The following is a 22,884-nucleotide window of genomic DNA, read 5'->3' as shown; positions in this document are numbered from 1 at the left end:
TATTTCCAAAAGAAAAATGTTGTTTAAAATGCTCCTATAAGCTTTGATGAATTTTCAAGATTGCATTGTATCTCATTTATGAATTTCAGAACATCCACTAATAATAACTATATTTGTGTATTGTTTTGCTTTTTTAAAGTGCTTTTGGTTTTAGATGCATCTATCATATTTAATTTGTCACCAAAGTAACTCATTAAAGTGGGTTTTATTGCTCCTGTTTTTTAGTCAACAGAAACGCAGCTCCACAGAAATTAAATGCCTGATTTAACACCACATGACTGTTAATGACTAGAGCCAGAGCTCTTACCCATTCCACATCTTCAGACTTCACCTTAATACTCCTGCTGTCACAGCTGTCTGCTCTGCTACAGGCAGACTGGCTCCTAAGTTATGTTCAATTCTGTAGGAGGAGTTTGTTTCTTAAAGTCACTTATGACAAGATTTCATACTAAAAAAAGAGTTTGGGTCTCCAGTAGAATTTAATAAAATATAATTTTCTTATACAGTGAAGTTTTCTGAATTACTTAGGAAAAATATTTATGGATAGGAATATCAAGGTATTAAGATAGATTTACTGTATCATTTTCCTCTGTTTTTTGTCAGCCAAATGAAAAAAGCTGACAGCTCTACCCTATTTCAAAAAAAATGTTGGTTAATCATCTGAGTGTAATACCGTACTGAGTCTAAGACCCTTAATATTAATAATTCTGTATTAGTGTAAGTTTTCTCAGATGCTTGTCTTAAAATTCTTACCCTATTTCTTTAGTAGGAAAAAAGTTTTACCACTTCTTATTTTTTTTAGATTTTCAGATTCTAAGTCAAAGACTCCTCCTCAAGAAGAATTAACTACTCGGGTATCTTCTCCTGTATTTGGAGCTACTTCTAATATGAAACGTAGTTTAGGTTTGAATACAAGTTTATCCCCTTCTCTCTTAGAGACTGGGAAAAAAAACCTTCTGAAAACAGTACCCATCAACAACACTTCTACTTCTAAATCAGAGAAAACTAGATCAAAATCTGAAGATAGTGTCCTTTTCACACATCATAATCTTGGGTCTGAAGGGAACAAGATCATTAACCAATCATCTTCCAGTAAGCAGATGCTTATCAGTAAAAACGTAAGTGAATCCAAAAATGAACAGGATGGTTTTGATCATATTAAAGATGCTATCACTGATAAAGACAAACTTGTGATACCCCTGAAATCACTGGGAGGGAGAACATCTAAAAGGAAGAAAATTGAGGAAGAAAGTGAAGATGAAGTAAGCAGCCCCCAAGCCTCTTTTGATAAAGAGAACGCCTTTCCCTTGTTACTGGATAGTCATTCTTCCATGAATGGAGACTATGTGATGGATAAACCTCTAGATCTGTCTGACCGATTTTCGGCTATTCAGCGTCAAGAGAAAAGCCAGGGAAGTGAGACCTCTAAAATCAGATTTAGGCAAGTGACTCTCTATGAGGCCTTGAAGCCCATTCCAAAGGGCTCTTCCTCGAGCCGCAAAGCCTTGAGCGGGAGCTGTGTGTTAACCAGAGATGCCCCAGAGGAACCCTGTTTACAGGAGTGCATCCTCCAGTCCTTAGGTAAATCATCTCCAGATAATAAAACACCATTACAAATCAAGGAAGAAAATCCCATCTTTAAAATCCCTCTACGTCCACGTGAAAGTTTGGAGACCGAGAATCTTTTCGATGATGTGAAGGTTTGTGTTAAATGTTCAAGTATTTTTATTAAAATGGTTGTTCATGATTTCATCTAGATGCTAATAATTCTTTCTGTTTAAGGGAGCTGATTCTCATGAACCAGTAAAAATAGCCAGGTCAGTCCGTGGAGCATGTGAACTTACATCCGTCCTTCAGTTAAATCCATGTAGAGTTGCTAAAACAAAGTCTGTACAAAACAGTCAAGGTATGTTTTCTATAAATAGTATTTCCAAAAAAGAAAATAGCATTTCTACTCCTTTTTAATGATCTTGAGTGTTATATAATATACGTTCTTTGAATATATTGAATTGTTTTAGGAAAAACATTTCTTCCTGCATATTTCTGTGTTTATAGGATGATTCTCCCTGGTTTCCTTTTACATATGATTTTCCTGCTCTCATGCTTTTTGAAAAAATGAACTGAGGTCTTTAAAACCTACTTTTATAGATGATTTTGTGGACTTACCTATTCTATGTAATTTCTTATTTTCTTTACAGAAGTTTTACAAATTTTAAACTATGTGGAATTTTAAAATACATAAAGTAAAATATTCATCATCTAAACCTTGTTCCTCACCCCACAGGTAGCCTGTCCTTTTTCTTTGCATTTACATGTTTATGGTAAACATATGTATGTATGTATACACACACATATATACACACATTTATGTGGGTTTTTAAACCTCTTACTTAAAAACCTTTTTTACTCTTAATAGGTATGTTAATCTTTTCATAATTTTGCTGTGTTTAAAATGAGTCTTTTTGGTTTTCGGCCATGAAATATTTCTATACTTCCTATGTAGTATTTTTGCTTTTATTATTCATTCAAAATTTTTCCTTTATTCAAGGTTTAATTTCCCTTTTTCCTGAAGCACATTCTTCAGTTGTTCTTCTAGCAATAGTTTCAGTCTCTGTATGAAAACACTTTTTTCACTCTTATTTCTGATTTTTTTTTTTTTTTTTTTTTTTTTTTTACATTTTTGATTTGGGGTTTTTTTCTCATGATTGCTCCATTTAACCTTCCACAGTCTACTTAAAGTTAATATTATGCCACTTTGTGTTTTGTGACTGTGCTTTATGTAGTTGTCATTCATGTCCACATACATTGAAAACTCCTCCAAACGGTGTTACAATTTTTTTTTAAGATTTTATTTATTTGACAGACAGAGAGATCACAAGCAAGCAGAGAGGCAGGAAGAGAGAGGGGGAAGCAGGCTCCCAACTGAGCAGAGAGCCCGATGTGGGGCTCAATCCCAAGATCCTGAGATCATGACCTGAGCCGAAGGCAGAGGCTTTGACCCACTGTGCCACACAGGCACCCCCCAAACAGTGTTATAATTTTAACTTTTTAAAACTATTTTTGATATAAAAATCACTCATTATAGTGTACAAGTCGGTTGTTTTGTATACTCGCAGAGTTGTGCAAGCATCACTGTAGTCTAAGTTTAGAACATTGTTATCACCTCAAAAAGAACAGTACCCATTAAGTTAATGTCTAACATATGTGAAGAACTTACACAACTCAATACCAAAAACAAAAATAATTCAATTTAATAATGGTCAGAGGACCTGAACATTTTTTCAAAGAAGGCATCCTATTGCCAAGACACATGAAAAGATGTTCCACATCACTAATCATCAGGGAGATAGAAATTAAAACTATAATGAGATATCACTTTATACCTGTCAGAATGGCTGAAAGCAAAAACACAAGAAATAACAAATGTTAACAGAGATGTAGAGAAAAAGGAAGGCTCATGCACCATTGGTGGGAATGCAAATTGGCATAGCTACTGTTAAAACAGTATAGAGGTTCCTCAAAAAGTTAAAAATAAAATTACCATATGATCCAATAACTCCACTACTGGATATTTACCCAAAGGAAATGAAAATACTAATTCTAAAAGATATATGGACCCCTATGTTTATAGCAGCATTATTTACAATAGCCAAGATACGAAAGCAACCCAAGTGCCCATAGATAAATGAATGGATTTAAAAGAGATGTGGAATATTACTCAGCCATAAAAAAAAAGAAAAATCCTGCCATTTTGCAACAACATGGGTGGACCTAGAGGGTATAATCCTAAGTGAAATAAGTTAGAGAAAGACAGATACCATATGATTTCACTTACATGTGGAATTTAAGAAACAAATAAATAGAAGAGGCAAAACTAAAACAGAATCTTAAATATAGGGAATAAACTGATAATTGCCAAAGGGGAGGTAAGGGGGTGGGAATGAGTGAAAAAGATAAAGGGTTAGGCTAAGCAAGATAAATCAATCAGAGAATGACAATTATCATATAATCTAACTGATATGAGGAATTTGAGAAACAAGACAGAGACTCATAGGAGAAGGGAGGGGAAAATGAAACAAGATGAAACCAGAGAGGGAGACAAATCATAAGAGACTCTTAATCTCAGGAAACAAACTAAGGGTTGCTAGAGGGGACAGAGGTGGGAGAGATGGGGTGGCCGGGTGATAAACACTGGGTATATGCTATAGTAAGCTCTGGGAATTGTGTAAGATTGATGATTCACAGACGTGTACCCCTGAAACAAATAGTACATTACATGTTAATTAAATAAATAAAAATAAGAAATAGATAAAGGGGGTTAAGAGTACACTTTCTTGATTAGCACTGAGAAGTGTATAGAAATGTTGAATCATATTATATATCTGAAACCAATGTAACACTGTATGTTAATTATACTTGAGTAAAAATATTTTTTCTAAGAGCAATACCATTAGCAGTCGTTCTGCATTCCTCTCCCCACTTCTCCAATCCTAGGCAACCACTGATCTGTCCTCTGTCTCTATTGATTTTCCTATTCTGGTGTTTTCATATAAACGGAATCATACAATATATGATCTTTTGTGACTTCTTTTACTTTCAGTTTTTTCACTATTGTAAATCATGCCTGCTATAAACATTGATGTACAATTTTATGTAGATGTATATTTTCATTTCTCTTGAGTTACAAATAGGAGTAGGATTATTGGACCGTATGCTAACTCTCTAACCTTTTGAGGAACTTTGTGTTTTCCAAAGTGTCAATGTCATTTCACATTCTCCATTCAGCACATGAGGTTCCCATTTCTCCACATTCTCACCAATACTTGTTATTATCTGTCTTTTTTATTTTAGCCATCCTACTGGGTGTGAAATGTTATCTCATTGTGGTTTGATTTGCCTTTCCCTGATGGTTGATGCTATTGAACATCTTAGCATGTGCTTTATTGGCCAGTTCCCTTCTTTGAAGGACTGTCTATTCAGATTCTTTGCTCATTTTCAATTGGAGTATTTGTCTAATTATTGAGTTGTGAGAGTTCTTTATATGTCCTAGATATAACCCTGTTAGCAGCTATATGATCTGCAAATCCTTTTTCCTATTCTGTGGATCCCATAATGTTTTAAAGTAATAAGAATGTTTAAAAATCCATTTTTAATTGTATTTTTTTCTCCTTATTGAAGATGTATCCTTTGAAAATATCCAGTGGAGCATTGATCCAGGAGCAGACCTTTCTCAATATAAAATGGATATTACTGTAATAGATACAAAGGTAAGTTAGAAAGTAAAACCAAGCTCCATGTGGTTATTCTAGTAAGTTGTTAGTCACCCTCCTCCCCTAACTCACTCTGTGACCTTAAGATAATCAAATACCTCTTAAAACCTGATTTATTTATTCCGAAAAAAAGAAATAAAATGTTTATTCTTCTAACTTCATGATATTTTTGAAAGGATAATAATACCTTCTGACTTTAAAGGCCTTTGCTGGGACACCTCGGGGGCTCACTCAGTTAAGCATCTGACTCTTGATTTCAGTTCAGATCATGATGTCAGGGTCATGAGATCAAGCCCCATGTTGGGCTCTGCACTGGGCATGGAGCCTACTTAAGATTCTCTCTCTCCCTTTCCCCCACCCCTCCTCTCTCTTTCCCTCTCTAAAAAAAAATAAATTAAAAAAATTTTTAAAAAGGACTTTTCTAGAAAATATTATTATAGTTTTAAAATAATGAAAAATTCTAGTTATATATTTTAATGACTTACATATATAGATAGATATTTCTTAAAGATTTTATTTATTTATTTGAGAGAGAAAGAGCAAGTACAACCAGGGGGTTAGGCAGAGGGAGAAGCAGACTTCTTACTGAGCAAGGACCCTGACACAGGGCTCGATCCCAGGACTCTGGTATCATAACCTGAGCTGAAGGCACACTTAATTGAATAAGCCACACGGCTGGCACCCCTTGATAATTTTATATTTTAGCAAATTGATTCATTATATGATTTGATTAAATTAATGTTACCATCAAGAAAAAAATTTATTTTCCTAGTTGGCTGTTTTTTAAATACTGTATGTTTTTTTAAAAATTAAAATTCGGGGGCGCCTGGGTGGCTCAGTGGGTTAAGCCGCTTCCTTTGGCTCAGGTCATGATCTCAGAGTCCTGGGATCGAGTCCCGCATCGGGCTCTCTGCTCAGCGGAGAGCCTGCTTCCCTCTCTCTCTCTGCCTGCCTCTCCATCTACTTGTGATTTCTCTCTGTCAAATAAATAAATAAAATCTTTAAAAAAAAAAATTAAAATTCGGGGTACCTGGGTGGCTCAGTCAGTTAAATATCCAACTCTAGATTCTGGCTCTGGTCATGATCTCAGAGTTGTGAGATCGAGGCCCACGTTCAGCATGGAACCTGCTTAAGATTCTCTGTCTCCCTCTCCCCCTCTCTCCTCCCTACCTCTTAAAAAATAATAAAATTCCTAGTGGAAATAACCCTTTTGGATTATATTTGGGTTCTATATAGTTTGAGAAGTTCTCTTTCAGTTGGGGGGATATTAATGAAGTATTTAACTTGCTATAGTATGAAATTTGTTCTTTGTGTGTACACGGACTTCATTATCATGAAGCCAACTGGCGAAGAAAGGGAGGAGAAGCCCAGGGAATTCAGTGGTGCACAACTCTCCCTTCCTTGGCAGCAGTCCTTCCTTTCATGGACTTGAGAGAGGATGCTTGTATGTTGAAGCTAAAATGTTTTACAGACATAAAACCTTAATTTATATATATTCCTAAGGTAAAAATAAATATAACTTAATGCTACTGAAGGGTACATTTAAAATTTGGTAAAAATGATAAATGTCATGCTATGTATATTTTACCAGAATTTTTTAATAAGTAATATATAAGGCCATGCAGGATAATTGTTAAAATTTTTGAATTTTTAAATATTTAGGATGGCAGTCAGTCAAGATTAGCAGGAGGAGAGACAGTGGACATGGACTGCACATTGGTTAGTGAAACTGTGCTTTTAAAAATGAAGAATCAGGAGCAGAAGGGAGAGAAAAGTCCAAGTAAGATTTGATTTTTTTTAATTTAATAAAAATGTGGAGAGACGTTTATAGTCGTACCATTGCACTGATGACCAAAAGTGACCACTTCATCATAAACCAGGGGTTTTTTTCATCTTCTGAGAAATAGGTTTCTCTTAATAAAGCTCAGTTTCAGTATTTCAAGGGAAAAAAATCTTTAGCCAAAGTCTCTTTTTTCCAGGAAAACTTAAATTGTCTGCAGGACTCACCAAACCACAGCCTGCTGCCAGTTTTATAAATAAAGGTTTATTGGAACACAGCCTCACATTTGTCTCTCTATGGCCTATGGCTGCTTGCATGGTACCACAGCAGAGCTGAGTAGTAGCGACTGATCTTACTGGGCCCATAGGCCAAAAATATTTCCTGACTCACCCTTTAAGAAACAGTTTGCTGATGCCTGGTATTATTGCTAGATAATTTTCTGTAAAAGGGAATCTTGAGAGTCCTGTTTTAGAAATAGGAATTTGCAATTTGTTAAGGTAAAAAGGAGAAACTCTACCTTATAGACTTGTAAGTTAGCAGTAAACCAAGAATAATAGTGTATATGCTGAGTTACTCTGCCATATTCTGCTTCTACAGAAAACAGGTCTGGCCTTTTCTGGTAACAGACTATTAATTCTTCATCTAGCCTTGATTTTCCAAAAGAGGCAGGAACAGTGGAAGGATTTTGGTTGGTACCATGTCAGCAACATCCCATGAGATCAAGTAGCCCAGGAATACTGTCACTTAACACTCTTATGTTGAAGAGTTAGGACCTGCAACAGGGGATGCAGTGACAAAAGCAAGGACATTTTCCAGTGATCAGTCTGTTAGAAACTAAGGATACTCTGTATGTACATTCCTTATCTTGTTCTGAATATTCTGTAATCTATTTGCCCAGGGCTGGAGCCAGTCATGTCCCCACTTCTTTTGAAAAACTTTATCTCGGAGCACCTGGGTAGCTTAGTCGATTAAGCATCTGACTTTTGGTTTCACCTCAGGTCATGATCTTAGGGTCATGGGACTGAGACCCATATCGGGCTTCCCTCCTCAGCCAGGAGCCTGCTTCCCCTCTCTCTCCCTCCCTCTGCCCCTCCACCCACTCATGCGCTCACTCTCACTCTCACGCTCTCTCTATTTTTCTCTCTGACTCCCCTTCTCTCAAATAAATAAATCTTTTAAAGAAACACTTTCTGTCTTGCTGCCCTAACTGCAGTAAGTGAGGGAAAATTGTAGTAGCCTTTGCCTTAATTATTTGTTCTTTAGGAATGAGTAACCATATAATCAAGTAGTTGGCTACCCACGTTGAAAGGACTGCCTATTAAAAATAAATAAATAAAAACCAACAGTGATTTGTTGTCCTTTTATAGTGAATGATACTTAAGTAACTTTCTTCTTAAGAAGGTAATTTGCTTTTAAGATTGTTTTGTCTGGTACCAGTTCCTGATAATATTTTCCTTATTTCTGTCAAAAAAGAAAGGAAGGAAGGAAGGAAGGAAGGAAGGAAGGAAGGAAGGAAGGAAGGAAGGAAGGAAAGAAGGAAGGAAGGGCGGGCAAAACTAAAGCATGACTACTTTGGCTTCAAGTTTACCTATTTAATTTGAAAAATATGATGGTTTCCCAAATATGTTTGAAGGCATTATCATGTGGAAATGAGGTTAGAATTGAACTAATGAGTGGAGACAGTTTTGGCTATATAAGATACTGTGAATACTGTTGCTATATAATAAATCACTCTGATAACTTAAAGGATTAAAACAACAACAGTCAGGGTGCCTGGGTGGCTCAGTGGGTTAAGCCGCTGCCTTCGGCTCAGGTCATGATCTCAGGGTCCTGGGATCAAGTCCCACGTCGGGTTCTCTGCTCAGCAGGGAGCCTGCTTCCCTCTCTCTCTCTCTGCCTGCCTCTCTGTCTACTTGTGATCTCTCTCTGTGAAATAAATAAAATCTTTAAAAAAAAAACAACAACAGTCATTTTCTCAACCTTCATAGTTTCTATGGTTCAGGAATTCCAGAAGAGTTTGGCTGGACAGTTCTGTCCCAGGGCCTCTTCCACATTTGTAGGCCAGTGGTAGCTAGAGCTGGAACAGCAGAGGGTAGACAAGCATAGGGTAGAATGAGGGTGGCGTGGCATCTGCCTTCACTCAGTTTCAGGGCTTCTCCATACAGACTTTCCACGTGGGCTAGTTTGAGCTTCCTTATCATGTGGAGACTAGGTTCCCAGAGTCAGCATCCCAAAAAGAGTAAGGCAGAAGTGCATGATCTGGCCTTAGAAGCTGTATAGTGTCACAAAGACCTACCCAAATTCAAAACAAGCAAGCAGCCCTTCCCACGCAGTGGAGGAGTGTAAGACCAGCACCTGGGGTAGAAGATACTCTTAAAGCCATGTGTGGAAAAAGACAGTCCATGCATTTTACCCATGAGGTAGATCGTTTTTATACTTAGAATTGGTTAAAAATCAATCATACCAATAAAATTCCCCAAATACTGCTAGTATTTCAGTTTAAAAATGTGTTTTATATTTCTACTGTGTATTAGACTTCCCAGATGATATGATAGATTAATAAGGATGTAGTCTCCGTTGTCAAGTATTTCAGTCAGACGTCACACCAACAAAAACATAAACTAGTGGGGCACCTGGGTGGCTTAGTTGGTTAAGCATCAAATCATGATCTCAGGATGGTGGGATTGAGCCCTGCCTGCATTAGGCTCCATGCTGGGCATGGAGTTTCCATAAGAGTCTCTCTCTCCCTCTCCCTCCTACTCCTCCCTCCCTACTCACACTCTCTCTCTAAACAATTAAAATTTTTTAAGAATTTTTTAAATTTTTATTTAAGAATAAGAAACTAATGATTTAACATTGTGATTTACTAACAGCATATACAGAATATTTTGGGAATACCTAGCACACTGCCTAGCACGTAGAAGTTGTATATTATTTACAAATTTGATCCTCAATGTGAAAAAAATTAGTACTTATAATCATTGAGTAAATATTGAGCTTCAGTTCTATAAAGGGAAGTGTTTCAGTAACTGGAAATAATGAGTAAACAGAATAAAAGTACCTACTTCATGGAACTTACCTTCTGATTTAAGGGGAGAAACAATCAAATATGTGGTATGGTAGATGATGGCAAGTTCTGGAGAAAGATGAAACAGAGTAAGGGTGCTAGAGCACCATAGACTAGGGGAGGTGGTAGTTATTTTATAGAGAAGAATCCCAGCAGACTTCTGCTCTATTGTGTGTGTTAGCCAACTGGACCTATTTCTGTTTTCTAATAAACTGCCATTTTTCAAAGTGTGATTATATATTGGGAAATGTAGTTAGTACTCTGAGGATGAATTTAACACTTAACATAGCAAATGAGGAATTGAATTCATAATTCTATCAATCCTGAACTACCAAGCGTTACTGATGATAATAATAGTGTATATGTATATATGTCTATATATATATATGTATATATGTAAGAAAATACTTCTTTTGCTACCACATTAGAAAAATAAGCAGATGAGCAAGATTCTATAGATTTTAATGTCAGTTATTTATCCACATTTTATTTAAATTTAGTATTTTTCATCATTCATTATGATGCATTTTCTGTTCCTCGCAGTTTTTTGGTAGAACTCATTTTAGTGTAGTATGAATTATACATGAGCTAATAAGGAGGAGAAGATTTTTATGTATGTAATAACAACAAAAAGTAGCTTTCTCTGCACATGAATAAAGTACAGTTAAAGCCCTACCATAAAATCTTTGTAAATACAGTAACTATGCTTGGGGGTTTACTGTTGCCTCGTGTACATCCTAGGCAAGTGTATTGTGTGGCAGTTACTACAAGTTTCACATTGGTCTGCATAGAAAGCAAAAAGCTTGCTTGTTGCCTTAAGCCAGTGCTCTTTTACATAGATGGAGAAAGAAAAATGAATGATAGCTTGGAAGATATGTTCGATCGGACAACACATGAAGAATATGAATCCTGTCTGGCAGAGAGCTTCCCCCAGGTGGCAGATGAAAAAGAGGGATTGTCAACTACCACAAAGAAACCAAACAGTAAGGCTATTTTCTTTTTCATTATGGCTTCTCAGTTACACTTATATCAGTACACTAAGTCAATGAGCTAGTTAACAAAGACTTGATGAGGTATATTAATAACTAAAATTTTGTATTATATAAATTTCTTATAGATAATGAGGTAATTTCAGGCCAATTAAAGAATTACAAGAAAATAGCTTAGAGAGAAAAAAAATTAGTCCCTTTTATTAAGCTTCCCCTTATATTACTATATGACCATAAAATATTCATCAAAACTAAGAAATTAATCTTGATTGAATACACAGATTTCTTTGTAACTTGTGCATAAAGTTCATAAAAAAGTTTTGGCAGGGTTCTTTGTTTAGTAATTATCATTGCAATAGAGTTGGAAGGAAAGTGTTTTACAAAAAATTCAGACTAATTCTTTGTTTGAATGCTTTACCTTCCCAGACAAAATAATGTAACTCTATGTATCAGTCTTTTTTTTAATTCTTTTCAAGGTGCCTCGGTGGCTCAGTCACTTAAGTGTGCCTTTGGCTTGGGTCAGGATTCCAGGGTCCTGGGACTGAGCCCCACCTAGGCTCTCTGCTCCACGGGGAGCCTGTTTCTCCCTCTCCCTCTGCCCCCACTCAGCTCTCTCTCACTCTCTCAAATAAAGAAATAAAATATTTTTTTAATTAAAAAATAAATAATAAAATTACTTTCAATTAGAAGCAGTAGTTTAGGGGTGCCTGGGTGGCTCAGTGGGTGAAAGCCTCTGCCTTCAGCTCAGGTCATGATCTCAGGGTTCTGGGGTCGAGCCCCACATCGGGCTCTCTGCTTAGCCAGGAGCCTGCTTCCTCCTCTCTCTCTCTCTCTCTCTCTCTCTCTGCCTGCCTCTCTGCCTACTTGTGATCTCTGTCAAATAAATAAAATCTTTAAAAAAAATAAAATTAAAAAAATTAAAATGAAAAAAAAAAAAGAAGCAGTAGTTTATAGTGCAGGGTGGGAATGAAAAGAATACTCTAAGTGAATCTCTCAACTAAATAATCTGAATTGAAAGTTAAAATACTTGCTAAATGTCTCATTTCCTTTTTGTGAGTAAAAAAGTAGTCTAGTGCAAAGGTTATATATATGAGCATACCTTCTGCTATGGAATAGTCCATCTTGATTATGTTTTCCTTATACTTCCCATTGGGTTTAATAAAAAAATACAGCCCTTATTAGCTCAAAGTAATTGAGACCCTAACAAAAGGTACAGAACAGCATGGTAGCTTAGTCTGTAGCAAAAACTTGATCCAAGCCAACTTTTGTGATAAAAGTTTACAACTGTTCAGTTCACTTTTTTCTCCCCAAGAAGAGCCTTTTGCTAATTGTTTTCACTTAAGGGGGGGGTATTTTTTTACAAGATATAATTAATTTCTGTCCTTTTTTTTTCAAAGTTACTTCGCACATTGACCATCCCCAAATTTCTTCTCACTAGTCTTTTGTGGCAGTTCCGCACTGTTGTTTTGCTCTCTGGAAAGTTCTGCTTCCTAGAGTATCCCAAGACTGTTTTCTTCCTCACATATACTTTTCTCTCATGCTTCTATTAACTACCTCTGCATCTCTAATTTGTCTTCTCTGATAAATCCCAGTCCTGCATTTCTTATAGGAAATATAATGTAAATGCAAATGCTACTTTTGTGTCTTTTCAACAACTTAAACTTAGAATATCCAAACCAGGTTCCCTTTATTTCTTACCAAATGACCTTTTAGGCTTTTTCATTTTTCCCAGTCACCTAGGCATATAGTTTCGGATTTTATTGTTCATATATGTAATTTGAGAACAAGAACATGTATTTCATGTTCTTGACCCTCATTTCACAAAGTTCTACCTAGTCTTTCCTCACAGGAAAGAACAAATTTCAGGGACAATATCAAAAGCGTGGTTCTAGACATGTTAATACTTACTAGACATTCAAGTGGAAATATTAGTAGATAATTGATATGTGTTGAGTTTAGACAAGACATCCAGAATAAAGAAATAATTTAGGGGGCAGGAGGTCAACAGCAAGTACATGATGGTTCTTAAGACCGTGAAACTGAATGAGATCACCCAAGTACAGAGAAAAGAAGCACTTCAAGTTTTGACCTCTGGGGTATGGCAACTTTGAAATGTTGGAGAAAGAGGAACGAGCAAAGGAAATTGAAAAGGAGCTAGAGCCAGTGAAGTAGGACAGAATCAAGAGTATGTGCTATTATGGATACCAAGTGAAGATGTTTCTATATATTCATCACTCCTAGCTTTGTCCTCTCTCTTCTGAACCCTGGACTCGAATCCGGCTACCTATTGGACATCTTATGAGAACCTTGAACTTAATACATTCAAATCAGAAATCTTTATTTTCTTACCCAAATTTGGGCTTTCCCTGCCTTTCGTGGTCTCATTAAACCTCAGTAACTATTCTCCCAGTTACTAAAGATAGAAATTTGAAAGTCATATTTGACTTCTTCTTTACCTTTTCATGCCCAGTCTGATACCCTGGCAGTACCATCTCCAAACTATGTTTCATATCACTTCTCTCCATCTCTATAGCCACTGCCCTAGTCTAAACCTCTCTTCTCTCAACGGTTCTACTGCAGGCCTCCTGACTGGTCTTTTATGACAGTTGTTCCTCCACTCCAGTCCATTCTCTGCAGACTCAAAACTCATTTATTTTAAATGTAAACTAGATTGTATTATATTCTTGTTTAAAAACCCTCAATGAGAAGGTATTTGAATGGCCAGTAAGCACATGTAAATATGCTCAACATTATTGGACAAGAGGGACTGAGATAACCACTTCACACCACTGAAATGGTTAAAAAGATTGGCGCTGTCTAACATTAGCAAGAGTGAAGAGCAGCTGGAACGTTCACATTTTGCTGTTAGGGATATAAAATTGTACTGTGCAAAGGAGTTCAGCAAGGTTTTTAACAGTTTTATTGAGATTTGTCAGGTTTTTTTAAAGTTCTGTATACACCCACCGTGGTACCCAGCAATTCCACTCCTAGGTATATAAAGAAAAGAAACGAAAGATGTTCACAGAGCATTGTGTTCAAGAATGTTCATAACATAGCTATTTGTAGTAACTTAACACTAAAAACAACCCAAATATCCATCGACAGGTGACTAAATATGAATTGTGGTAAACTCATATAGTGGAATACTACTTGTCAACAAAAAGGAGGGTACCAGACTCAGCAATGAATCTCATTGAGCTAGAAAGATCCAAAAGATGGAAAATACATATTATATAATTCCATTAATACAAAGTTCTAAAACAGGCATAACTAAGCTGTGGTGGCAGAAATCATCGCTCCATAGAGAGAGGAGAGACATCAGAGAACAGTCATCTGTTTGAGAAGCAGAGGAATAGAAGTAAACATCTAGGGGCAATGGAAGTTCTCTCTCTTGATTCGGATGGTAGTTGCACAGCAGTAAACATTTGTCAAAATTAATCAGAGTATTTTAAAATCAGTGTGTTTCTTATATAAACTATTCCTCAGTAAAGTAGTCTTTTCAGAAGTCTTCAGTGGTTTGCTTTGTATTCAAATTCCTTTTAGCTTCCAGGGCCTATCATAATCTGGTGCTTGCCCACATATCTGATCTCATCTTTCCTAACACCTTTCTTCACTCAATCTTGACCACACTGGCCTTCTCTTAGTTCTTATAACATACCAAACTTTTTCCCATTTCAGGCCCTTCACCTAGAACATTATCCACTCCTGATTCTTGTGGCTGACTTCTTTTTATTCATCAGTTACCACCTTTCATATCCTTCCTTAGAAAAGCCTTAGCTGTCGACTTACTTAATGTCTGTTTCCCTCACTGTGGTGTAGACTCCATGAGGATAGGATATCTGGTTTCTCTTCTTGAATGTTGCTTGTCCAGAACTTAGTACCATGCGTGATTAATTTTTTTTTTTAAGATTTTATTTACTTATTTGACCGAGAGAGAGAGAGATCACTGAGCAGACAGCCCAGTGCGAGGCTTGATCCCAGGACCTTGGGATCATGTCCTAAGCCGAAGGCAGAGGCTTAACCGACTGAGCCACCCAGACGTCCCATGCATGATTAATTTTGATTATTTGAATACACAATAGCAGTTGCCTATTTGGGTCTAGACAACTTGGGATTTGGGTCCATAAGCTTTTGTTCTTACTTTGTCACCAATTTTCTGGTAAAATTCTTTAACCTCTATTTCCTAGTTAAGCTACTTCAAAGACACATTATAAACATCTGCAGGACTGGGATGCCTGACTGGCTGAGTCCATAGAGCATGTGACTCTTGATCTCAGGGTCGTGAGTTTGAGCCCTACACTGGGCATAGAGCTTACTTTAAAAAAATCAGCAGGACTAGTAAGTGAAACATATTAAAAGCTGCTTATTGTTGTTTGGTCCCAAATGGTAATGGGCATCAGAATAATTCTTTTGAATTCTAAAATAATTTTATATACAATCTATACATACATAGATATGCTTTGTATATATAGTTTTTAAATCTAAAATGGTTTTATAGGTAAGATTTTTATCTCTAGTATTTCTGAGGTATACAAGATAATCAGCACCCATCTCATTGTGCAGATGAAAAAGAAAGAGAAAATTAGTTACAGAAAACTTAAACAAGTTGCCCAGGAGCCTAGAGTATGAAGTCTGAACAGAATGGAAGTCCTGATATAGGCCATTCTTGTTCCAAAAAAGTTGTTTCTCAGTTCTGCATTCAGTTCGTGGTATGTGTGTTTTGTTTACAGTTCCTGGTGATAAACAAGAGAAAGTCAAACAGAAAGCATTTGTGGAGCCATATTTTAAAGATGATAGAAGGTAAGTTGGTCTTGATTAATACCAGTGATGTGATTGGAAGTACAACAGAACTATCTTTGTCAGAATACCTCTGAACTGTTAAATTGCTACTTTGGTTAAAATCAAGTTTGTGTCATTACCTTATGATTTAACAACAGAGGGGCTGAAGCATAAAAATGACAAATTTACAAATAAGGAAATTTATATCACCACTACTCTTTTTTTGACAGTGGTAATAGTTATTTTCTTTTTTATAACAAATGATTTTATTCTTGTTCTGTTTTAGTAGGGACTTTATATGAACTTTAGGAGTTTATTATATTATATATTGTAACCATTATATAGTATCAGATTTTAGGTGGCAAGCTTGAGAATTGTTGTGTGAGGATTTTTTAAACCTTAAAAGAAAAACCTCATCTTATATTTTGAACGATAATGCTGCTTTGTGCCTTTTATTCAAAGATGACAATTCCTTTTTTTTTTTTTTTTTTTTTAAGATTTTTACTTATTTGAGACAAAAAGCACAAGCAGGAGGAGGGGCAGAGGTAGAGGGAGAAGCAGCGTCCCTATTGAGTGGGAGAACTCAACATGGGGCTCCATCCATCCCAGGACCCTGAAATCATGACCTGTGCTGAAGTCATATGCTTAACTGACTGAGCCTCCAGCTTCCCCATAGATGGCAAATTCTATAACTTTTAATCATGTACTAATCATTCTAGAAGTGAATTTAGGCATAGTAATTCAATTCGAAAAAATTTTTATGTCTTTTTTTCAAGTTATGATGCTAGCAAATTGAGTCACTTAAGAAGCAAAGCTTATTTTCTACTTATTTCTGTTGAGAATTTTAGAGATCTGACAGGCCAAGACAAATTTTTATTGATGCCTGTAAGACTCTAATAGATAAGAGCTGTTGTTTAGTTGCTAAATGCTTAATTCCTTTATTTACCAATTCTCAAAAGAAATAGTACCCTAGCATCCCAAATGTGACTAGGGAGTTTTTATTTGTCAGGTCATTATGAACTAATGGATTTAAATGTTTCATGTGTTTTAGTCTAACTGCTAGGGTTGCTCATTGCCACAGTTAGTCATTGTTTCTAGATCTTTTAGGTGGACAGTTAGGATTAAGGTTTTTGTTTCATTTTTTAAGATAACTACACTTTTTCACATTGATAGCACCAGTTCAAGTTCAGAACTTTTTATGTAATAACCTCTTCTGTCTCACATCTTACCTACTTCCCCCTAATGAGAATCCCACTTCTCAGTGCTACAACATAATTTCTCATTTAACTTATTTTTTTAATATATAGAGCAGTCTCAGAATAATATAAACTATCACCAATAGTATGACTTATGAAAATGGTTTAAGATGTCTTTTGGGGTTTTTTGTTCTTAAGATATATTCTATTGGAACAACCATGATATCTACATCTTTTCATAAAATAAAAATTCTGAAAGCGAAAAGAAAAGGTGTATTCTGAATGTGCAGTCCAGGCATTGTGTTTTAAAGCCATTTGGAATAATTACTTTTTGTGTAGATGTGTCACTGTGACTCAGTCCCTGGGTTTGTTTTATTTTGCCTTTGAATTTTGTAGTTTCTTTTATCTTTAATTCTTTTCCTAAATTATGTAAAATATATACATGGTACTAGAAGCTACAAAACAGGGTATATTCCGATATAGCTGGTTTCTGCCATTGCCCCCTCTACCATATTAGCTCCCTACCATTTGTTTAAAAATAGGGTTGTCAATCCATTTTAAAAAATAAAAGCCAATATCTATACAGAAATATATAGTCATTCTCTCTCCCCTTAAACAAATGGTAGAATACTATGTATACTTTTTATGTTTTGCTTTTGCTTTTTTCATTTAAGTATATATCCTAGAAAATCACTCATAATAGCGTATAGTGGTATTCCGCATTTCTCTTTTTAGTTGCATGGTACTTTATTGTTTGTACCATAGTCTATTCCTTAGTAATGGGTGTTTGGAGTATTTACAATTATGCTAACACTGAACGCTGCAGTGAATAATGTTGTACGTTTTCTTTTTATATTGTTGTGTATCTTTGCGATAGAGTCCTTAAAGACTGCAGAGTAAGAACTGTCATTTCAAGTGCTTGATATTGAAAGTCCACTAACTTCTTAAAAATATGAGTAATTTTATATTATTCTGAAACCACTAGATAGCTGGAGACATAGGAGGTGGGTATAAGGCATGAGGATGGCAAAAATCTTAAAATTAGCACTGTTCCTTTCCCTACAGACAATACTAGCAAACCCTGGTTTTTGTTTTGTATGAGCGACAAGAAGATTAGTAATCTCTTGGGTGATGCTTTAAGGTCTAGTACAGATGCCAGTCGTAGGAGATTCCCTGCAGCATTAGAACAACAGTAGCAGAATAAACAATACTCAGAGGAGAGGGTACAGCCAAAATGTACCCTATATAAGCTTTTAAGAGTCCATAAACCATTTGAAAAAAGCAATTTTTATCTGTCCTTTTAACTTACAGATTGCTCTAAAGTTGAGAGTTCTTGGGCTTAAGCCCCCACAGGATCTATAACCTCGTATACTTTGACATAGAGCAATTAAAGCTTCCCTTTGAGAGAAAGTGCTTGCCAAATAGAGGGGCATGGGATCAGAACGCTTCAGAGGAGTAGATACTGTCCCAACAAGTTGTTTTACAAATCGGTTTTTGTGAGTCGGGCTCTTGAAGCTCTCTGGGGATGTTTCTAATATAAACAGATATGTATACCATCACAAGTCTTCATTTACCTATTTTGTAAGTTTGGACTTTTCTATATTGAGCTTTAAAACTTAAAGCACGATACAGTATATTAAAAACATCTGTACTTCTGCTTGCTTTTTCTTCCCAAAGCCCTCTATACCTCATTAACCCATAGCTCAGTGGCTTTGACCCTCCTAGGTTCCCAGTAGTTCTCAGTAGGATCTGATCCATTTAAGGACAAACGCAAATAATTATTCCTAACATTTTGAAGAATCCAGGGGCATGGAGGCAGAAAAAGAAATTTTTAGAGTGTGCCTGGGTGGCTCAGTGGGTTAAGCCTCTGCCTTCAGCTCAGGTCATGATCTCAGGGTCCTGCCATCGAGGCCCGCATCGGGCTCTCTGCTCATCAGGGAGTCTGCTTCCCCCTCTCTGCCTGCCTCTCTGCCTGCTTGTGACCTCTCTCTCTCTGTCAAATAAATAAATAAAATCTTGAAAAAAGAAAAATGAAAACAAAAGAGATTTTTAGAGAAAATGACACATAATGTACACAGAGAAAAATCTCTTTTTTGGGGGTGGGGGAGTGGGTTAGCCCAGAAATACAAGTTCTTTTTTCTTTTTTCTTTTTTTAATTTTTTTTTAAAGATTTTATTTATTTATCAGAGAGAGAGATGGGGAGAGAGCGAGCACAGGCAGACAGAATGGCAGGCAGAGGCAGAGGGAAAAGCAGGCTTCCTGCCGAGCAAGGAGCCTGATGTGGGACTCCATCCCAGGACGCTGGGATCATGACCTGAGCCGAAGGCAGCTGCTTAACCAACTGAGCCACCCAGGCGTCCCGAAATACAAGTTCTTAAAGAAAACTGAGTTAATAGATAGTTACTCTCTTCCTTGGTTATGTTATAGAACACCAATTCCTAGCTTTAATAGTACAGTATTTCTTTCTAAATTAGGTTATTTTAAGGGCACCTGGGTGACTCCTCAGTTAAGCATCTGACTCTTGGGACACCTGGGTGGCTCGGTTGTTAAGCAACTGCCTTCTGCTCAGGTCATGGTCCCAGGACTGAGCGGGGATCGAGCCCTGCATCAGTCTCCCTGCTCAGTGGGTAGCCTGCATTTCCTTCTCCCTTTCCACCAGCTTGTATTACCTCTCTCTCACTGTGTCTCTCTGTCAAATAAATAAAATAAAATCTTTTTTTAAAATTAATTAGTTAATTATTTTTAAAAAGCATCTGACTCTTGGCTTCACCTGAGGTCATGATCTCAGAGCTGTGAGATTGAGCCCCATCAGGCTCCATGCTCAGCTCAGAGCCTGCTTGGGATTTTCTTTCTGCCTCTCCCCACAACCCCCTCACTCTCTCTCTCTCTCTCTAAGTAAATACATAAATTTTTTTTTAAAGATTTTATTATTTATTTATTTATTTGAGAGAGAGAGCATGAGAGGCAAGAAGGTCAGAGGGAGAAGCAGACTCCCCATGGAGCTGGGAGCCTGATGCAGGACTCCATCCTGGGACTCCAGGACTGTGACCTGAGCCGAAGGCAGTTGCTTAACCAACTGAGCCACCCAGGCGCCCTAAAATATTTAAATAATAATAAATTAGGTTATCTTATATATTATATTCAGCCAATCAGAGGCAAAAATAGAAAGTAATAGTTATCTTTTCCAGTTAGCGAACAATATACATAAAAATACCTGACATACAGTAAGCACCTAATAAGGATTTAATGAAGAATGCATGAAAAAATGTGTTTTTCTAATATACTTAGTAAACATTTCAAATTAAATGAATGAATGTTTGGGGATTATTTCTCCTCTGGGCCCTCACCTTCACTAATTAAAAATCTAAGCCAAAGGTCTTTGTAGTAACAAATGGATTAATTTTTAAATTTAATTCATTTTTCTTCCAGAGAGACTGGCTTACAAAATTTTCCTCATATTGAGGTAGTTCGGAAAAAAGAAGAGAGAAGAAAATTGCTTGGACACACATGTAAGGAATGTGAAATTGTAAGTACGAATGTGAATCCTGTCTGGTGGGTTTTTTAAAATACGGCTTTATAGATTAGAAATGCATGATTTAAAAATCATAGAGCTATATTTTTATGTAGAAACCTCATTTGACCCAGGAATAGCAGGATGGGTAAGTAAAGAGCACACTGGCTGTGACTTGGAAGATCTAAATACTTGGAAATGAAAGCCCTCAATCTGTCAGATTTTCATTAAGTGAATCTGGAACCTAAGCCCTCGTCTTTTTACCAATTTAAAAACATTTGTGCCATTTTTCTTTTCTGTGTTTATTTGTATTTGTTTAATTTTTTTCCCCTAGTGTTATATTACAGCAGAGGCCCTTCCTTATTCATATACTATTTGGGGAAAATTCTGATATTTTAGTAGGAAACTTTAACATTTATTTCTTATCCCAGCACTCTCAGAAAATGAGATATATTCATAATTTTTTTTTTCTAAATAACTGGTATAACTATAATCTCTTAACTTTCTCCCCACTCTTTCCTAAACACAATGCAATGAGCAAGCTCTATGTCATCCTTAGAACACAATTATATTTTCCTTTTATACATTGGCGATCTTGGACTATTGAAGTAGAAGTAGTACTAACCAACCATCACTAAATATCTCAGGCAGGCTCTGTGTTTTCTTAAAACATGTTTTTTAATTTCTTCCCTTACTGTCCGTTGGCTTTTAGGCGCTGGCCTCTAGTGATTTAGTTTCCTTTAAATTTTCCTTTTAACAGCTGTGGGCTAGAAAATTTTATAACCAGCAGATTAAAGTTATTTATGGATAGCTTATAGTGCAGATGAGTAAGCATTTGGTGAGAAATAGGCTCTTAACTAACAGTGGGAGTATAGAGATCGCAATTTTGGAAAGCAGTTTGACAGTACAAGCAAAATCTGTATCATGAGTTTTCGTAACACAAATTTGAACATGTGATGATTTCTTAATTAAAGACCATGGTCAAGCTTCCAGTTTTGAGTTAAAACTGTAATTCTTTACAATCTGGAACTAACACTACCAGTTAGAAAAAAGTTCTTAAAAACACAGATTCCTTCCTTCTCTCAGGAATCATTTCCTATATTATTATTCAGGCTCTAAAAACCATTGTCTCAGGGCGCCTGGGTGGCTCGGTCAATTAAGTGTCTGCCTTGCAAGCTCCGGTCATGATCCCAGGGTCCTGGCATCAAGCCTGAATTGAGCTCCCTGCTCAGTGGGGAGTCTACTTCTCCCTCTCATTCTCCCTCTGTGCTTCCCCTCCCCTCAAATAAATAAAATCTTCAAAACTAAATAAATAAATAAAACTAAATAAATAAAAACCGAAAGCAGTGGCCCTAACCCACTGAGCCACCCAGGCACCCCAATGCTTACAGTTCTTAAAATTAATCCCAATGTTTTCTTCCTGTGGAATATGTCATACCCATGTGGAAGTGTAATAATCATCTCACATTTCACCATATCCAAAAGCAAACAGTTTCTGCTGCTGATTCCCAAACATCACCTGATTCTCCTCTATCCCCATTCTTCTGGCTGTTTAAACCAAAGTTCTTACAGTTATGTTTTCTTCTTTCATATCTCAGTAATGGATCTATCAGCAAATCCCACCAGTTCTGTCTTCATAGGTATCCCATTTCCATGCACTTGATATCACCACCACTATCCGCCTGGACCAAAGCTCCATTTCATCTTGTCTGGGCTATTGAAATAATTGGCTTCTAAGTGCTTTCCTTCTGTTGCTTAATTTTAATCAACTGTTTTTGGAAAGTCGTGTTAGATCACAGCAAAACTGAGCAGAAAGTACAGAGAATTCCCATATACCTCTGTCCTCGTTTTTCTTTTCTTTTTTATACTTGTCTCCTCACCGTGTATGTTTTTGTTTGTTTTTTAATGTTCTTTTTAAAGAAAGATATTTCTGAGATGTTAATGGGGTTTTTTGCCCCCAGTGGGGAAGTTAGGATTAAAGGTCCTTCTGTTGGCACTAAGTGCTTCAATTCCTGGTCTCCCTGCCAGAGGATTGGGAGTCCAGGATCCTGGGTATCAAGGGGCAGGACAGGGCCTGAGAGCAGCAGCACCGAGTGGCTTGGCTAGGACTGACATCTACTTGATTTCTGTCTTCACTGTGTGCTTTTTAACACAATGATCTTTTGTTGTCTAATGATCTTTTTAGAATAAAAATTAAATCCTGTCATTTCTATGCCCGAAACCCCTACATGTCTTCCCATTGCACTCAGAAATAAAACCCAAAGCCCTTATCAAGGACGACACCCCACTTCT

General features: G+C 36.6%; 1 protein-coding gene across 2 annotated transcripts in view; it reads left to right on the top strand.

Moving 5' to 3' along the window:
• Positions 1-22,884, top strand: part of RBBP8 (RB binding protein 8, endonuclease) — a 144,248-nt gene that overhangs the window by 78,256 nt on the left and 43,108 nt on the right. For both annotated transcript variants that reach the window (XM_082698745.1, XM_082698746.1), the window contains 7 exons: positions 803-1,700; positions 1,783-1,906; positions 5,179-5,267; positions 6,933-7,050; positions 10,957-11,100; positions 15,837-15,906; positions 20,511-20,607. In XM_082698745.1, the coding sequence (XP_082554871.1) occupies positions 803-1,700; positions 1,783-1,906; positions 5,179-5,267; positions 6,933-7,050; positions 10,957-11,100; positions 15,837-15,906; positions 20,511-20,607 (1,540 nt within the window). The remainder of the gene's footprint in view (positions 1-802; positions 1,701-1,782; positions 1,907-5,178; positions 5,268-6,932; positions 7,051-10,956; positions 11,101-15,836; positions 15,907-20,510; positions 20,608-22,884) is intronic.

The sequence above is a fragment of the Mustela nivalis genome, assembly GCF_964662115.1.
Source record: "Mustela nivalis genome assembly, chromosome: 14".
In the NCBI taxonomy this organism is placed as follows: Eukaryota; Metazoa; Chordata; class Mammalia; order Carnivora; family Mustelidae; genus Mustela; species Mustela nivalis.
The sequence above is the reverse complement of the archived record's forward strand: the minus strand, read 5'-3'. Positions and strand labels throughout refer to the sequence as shown.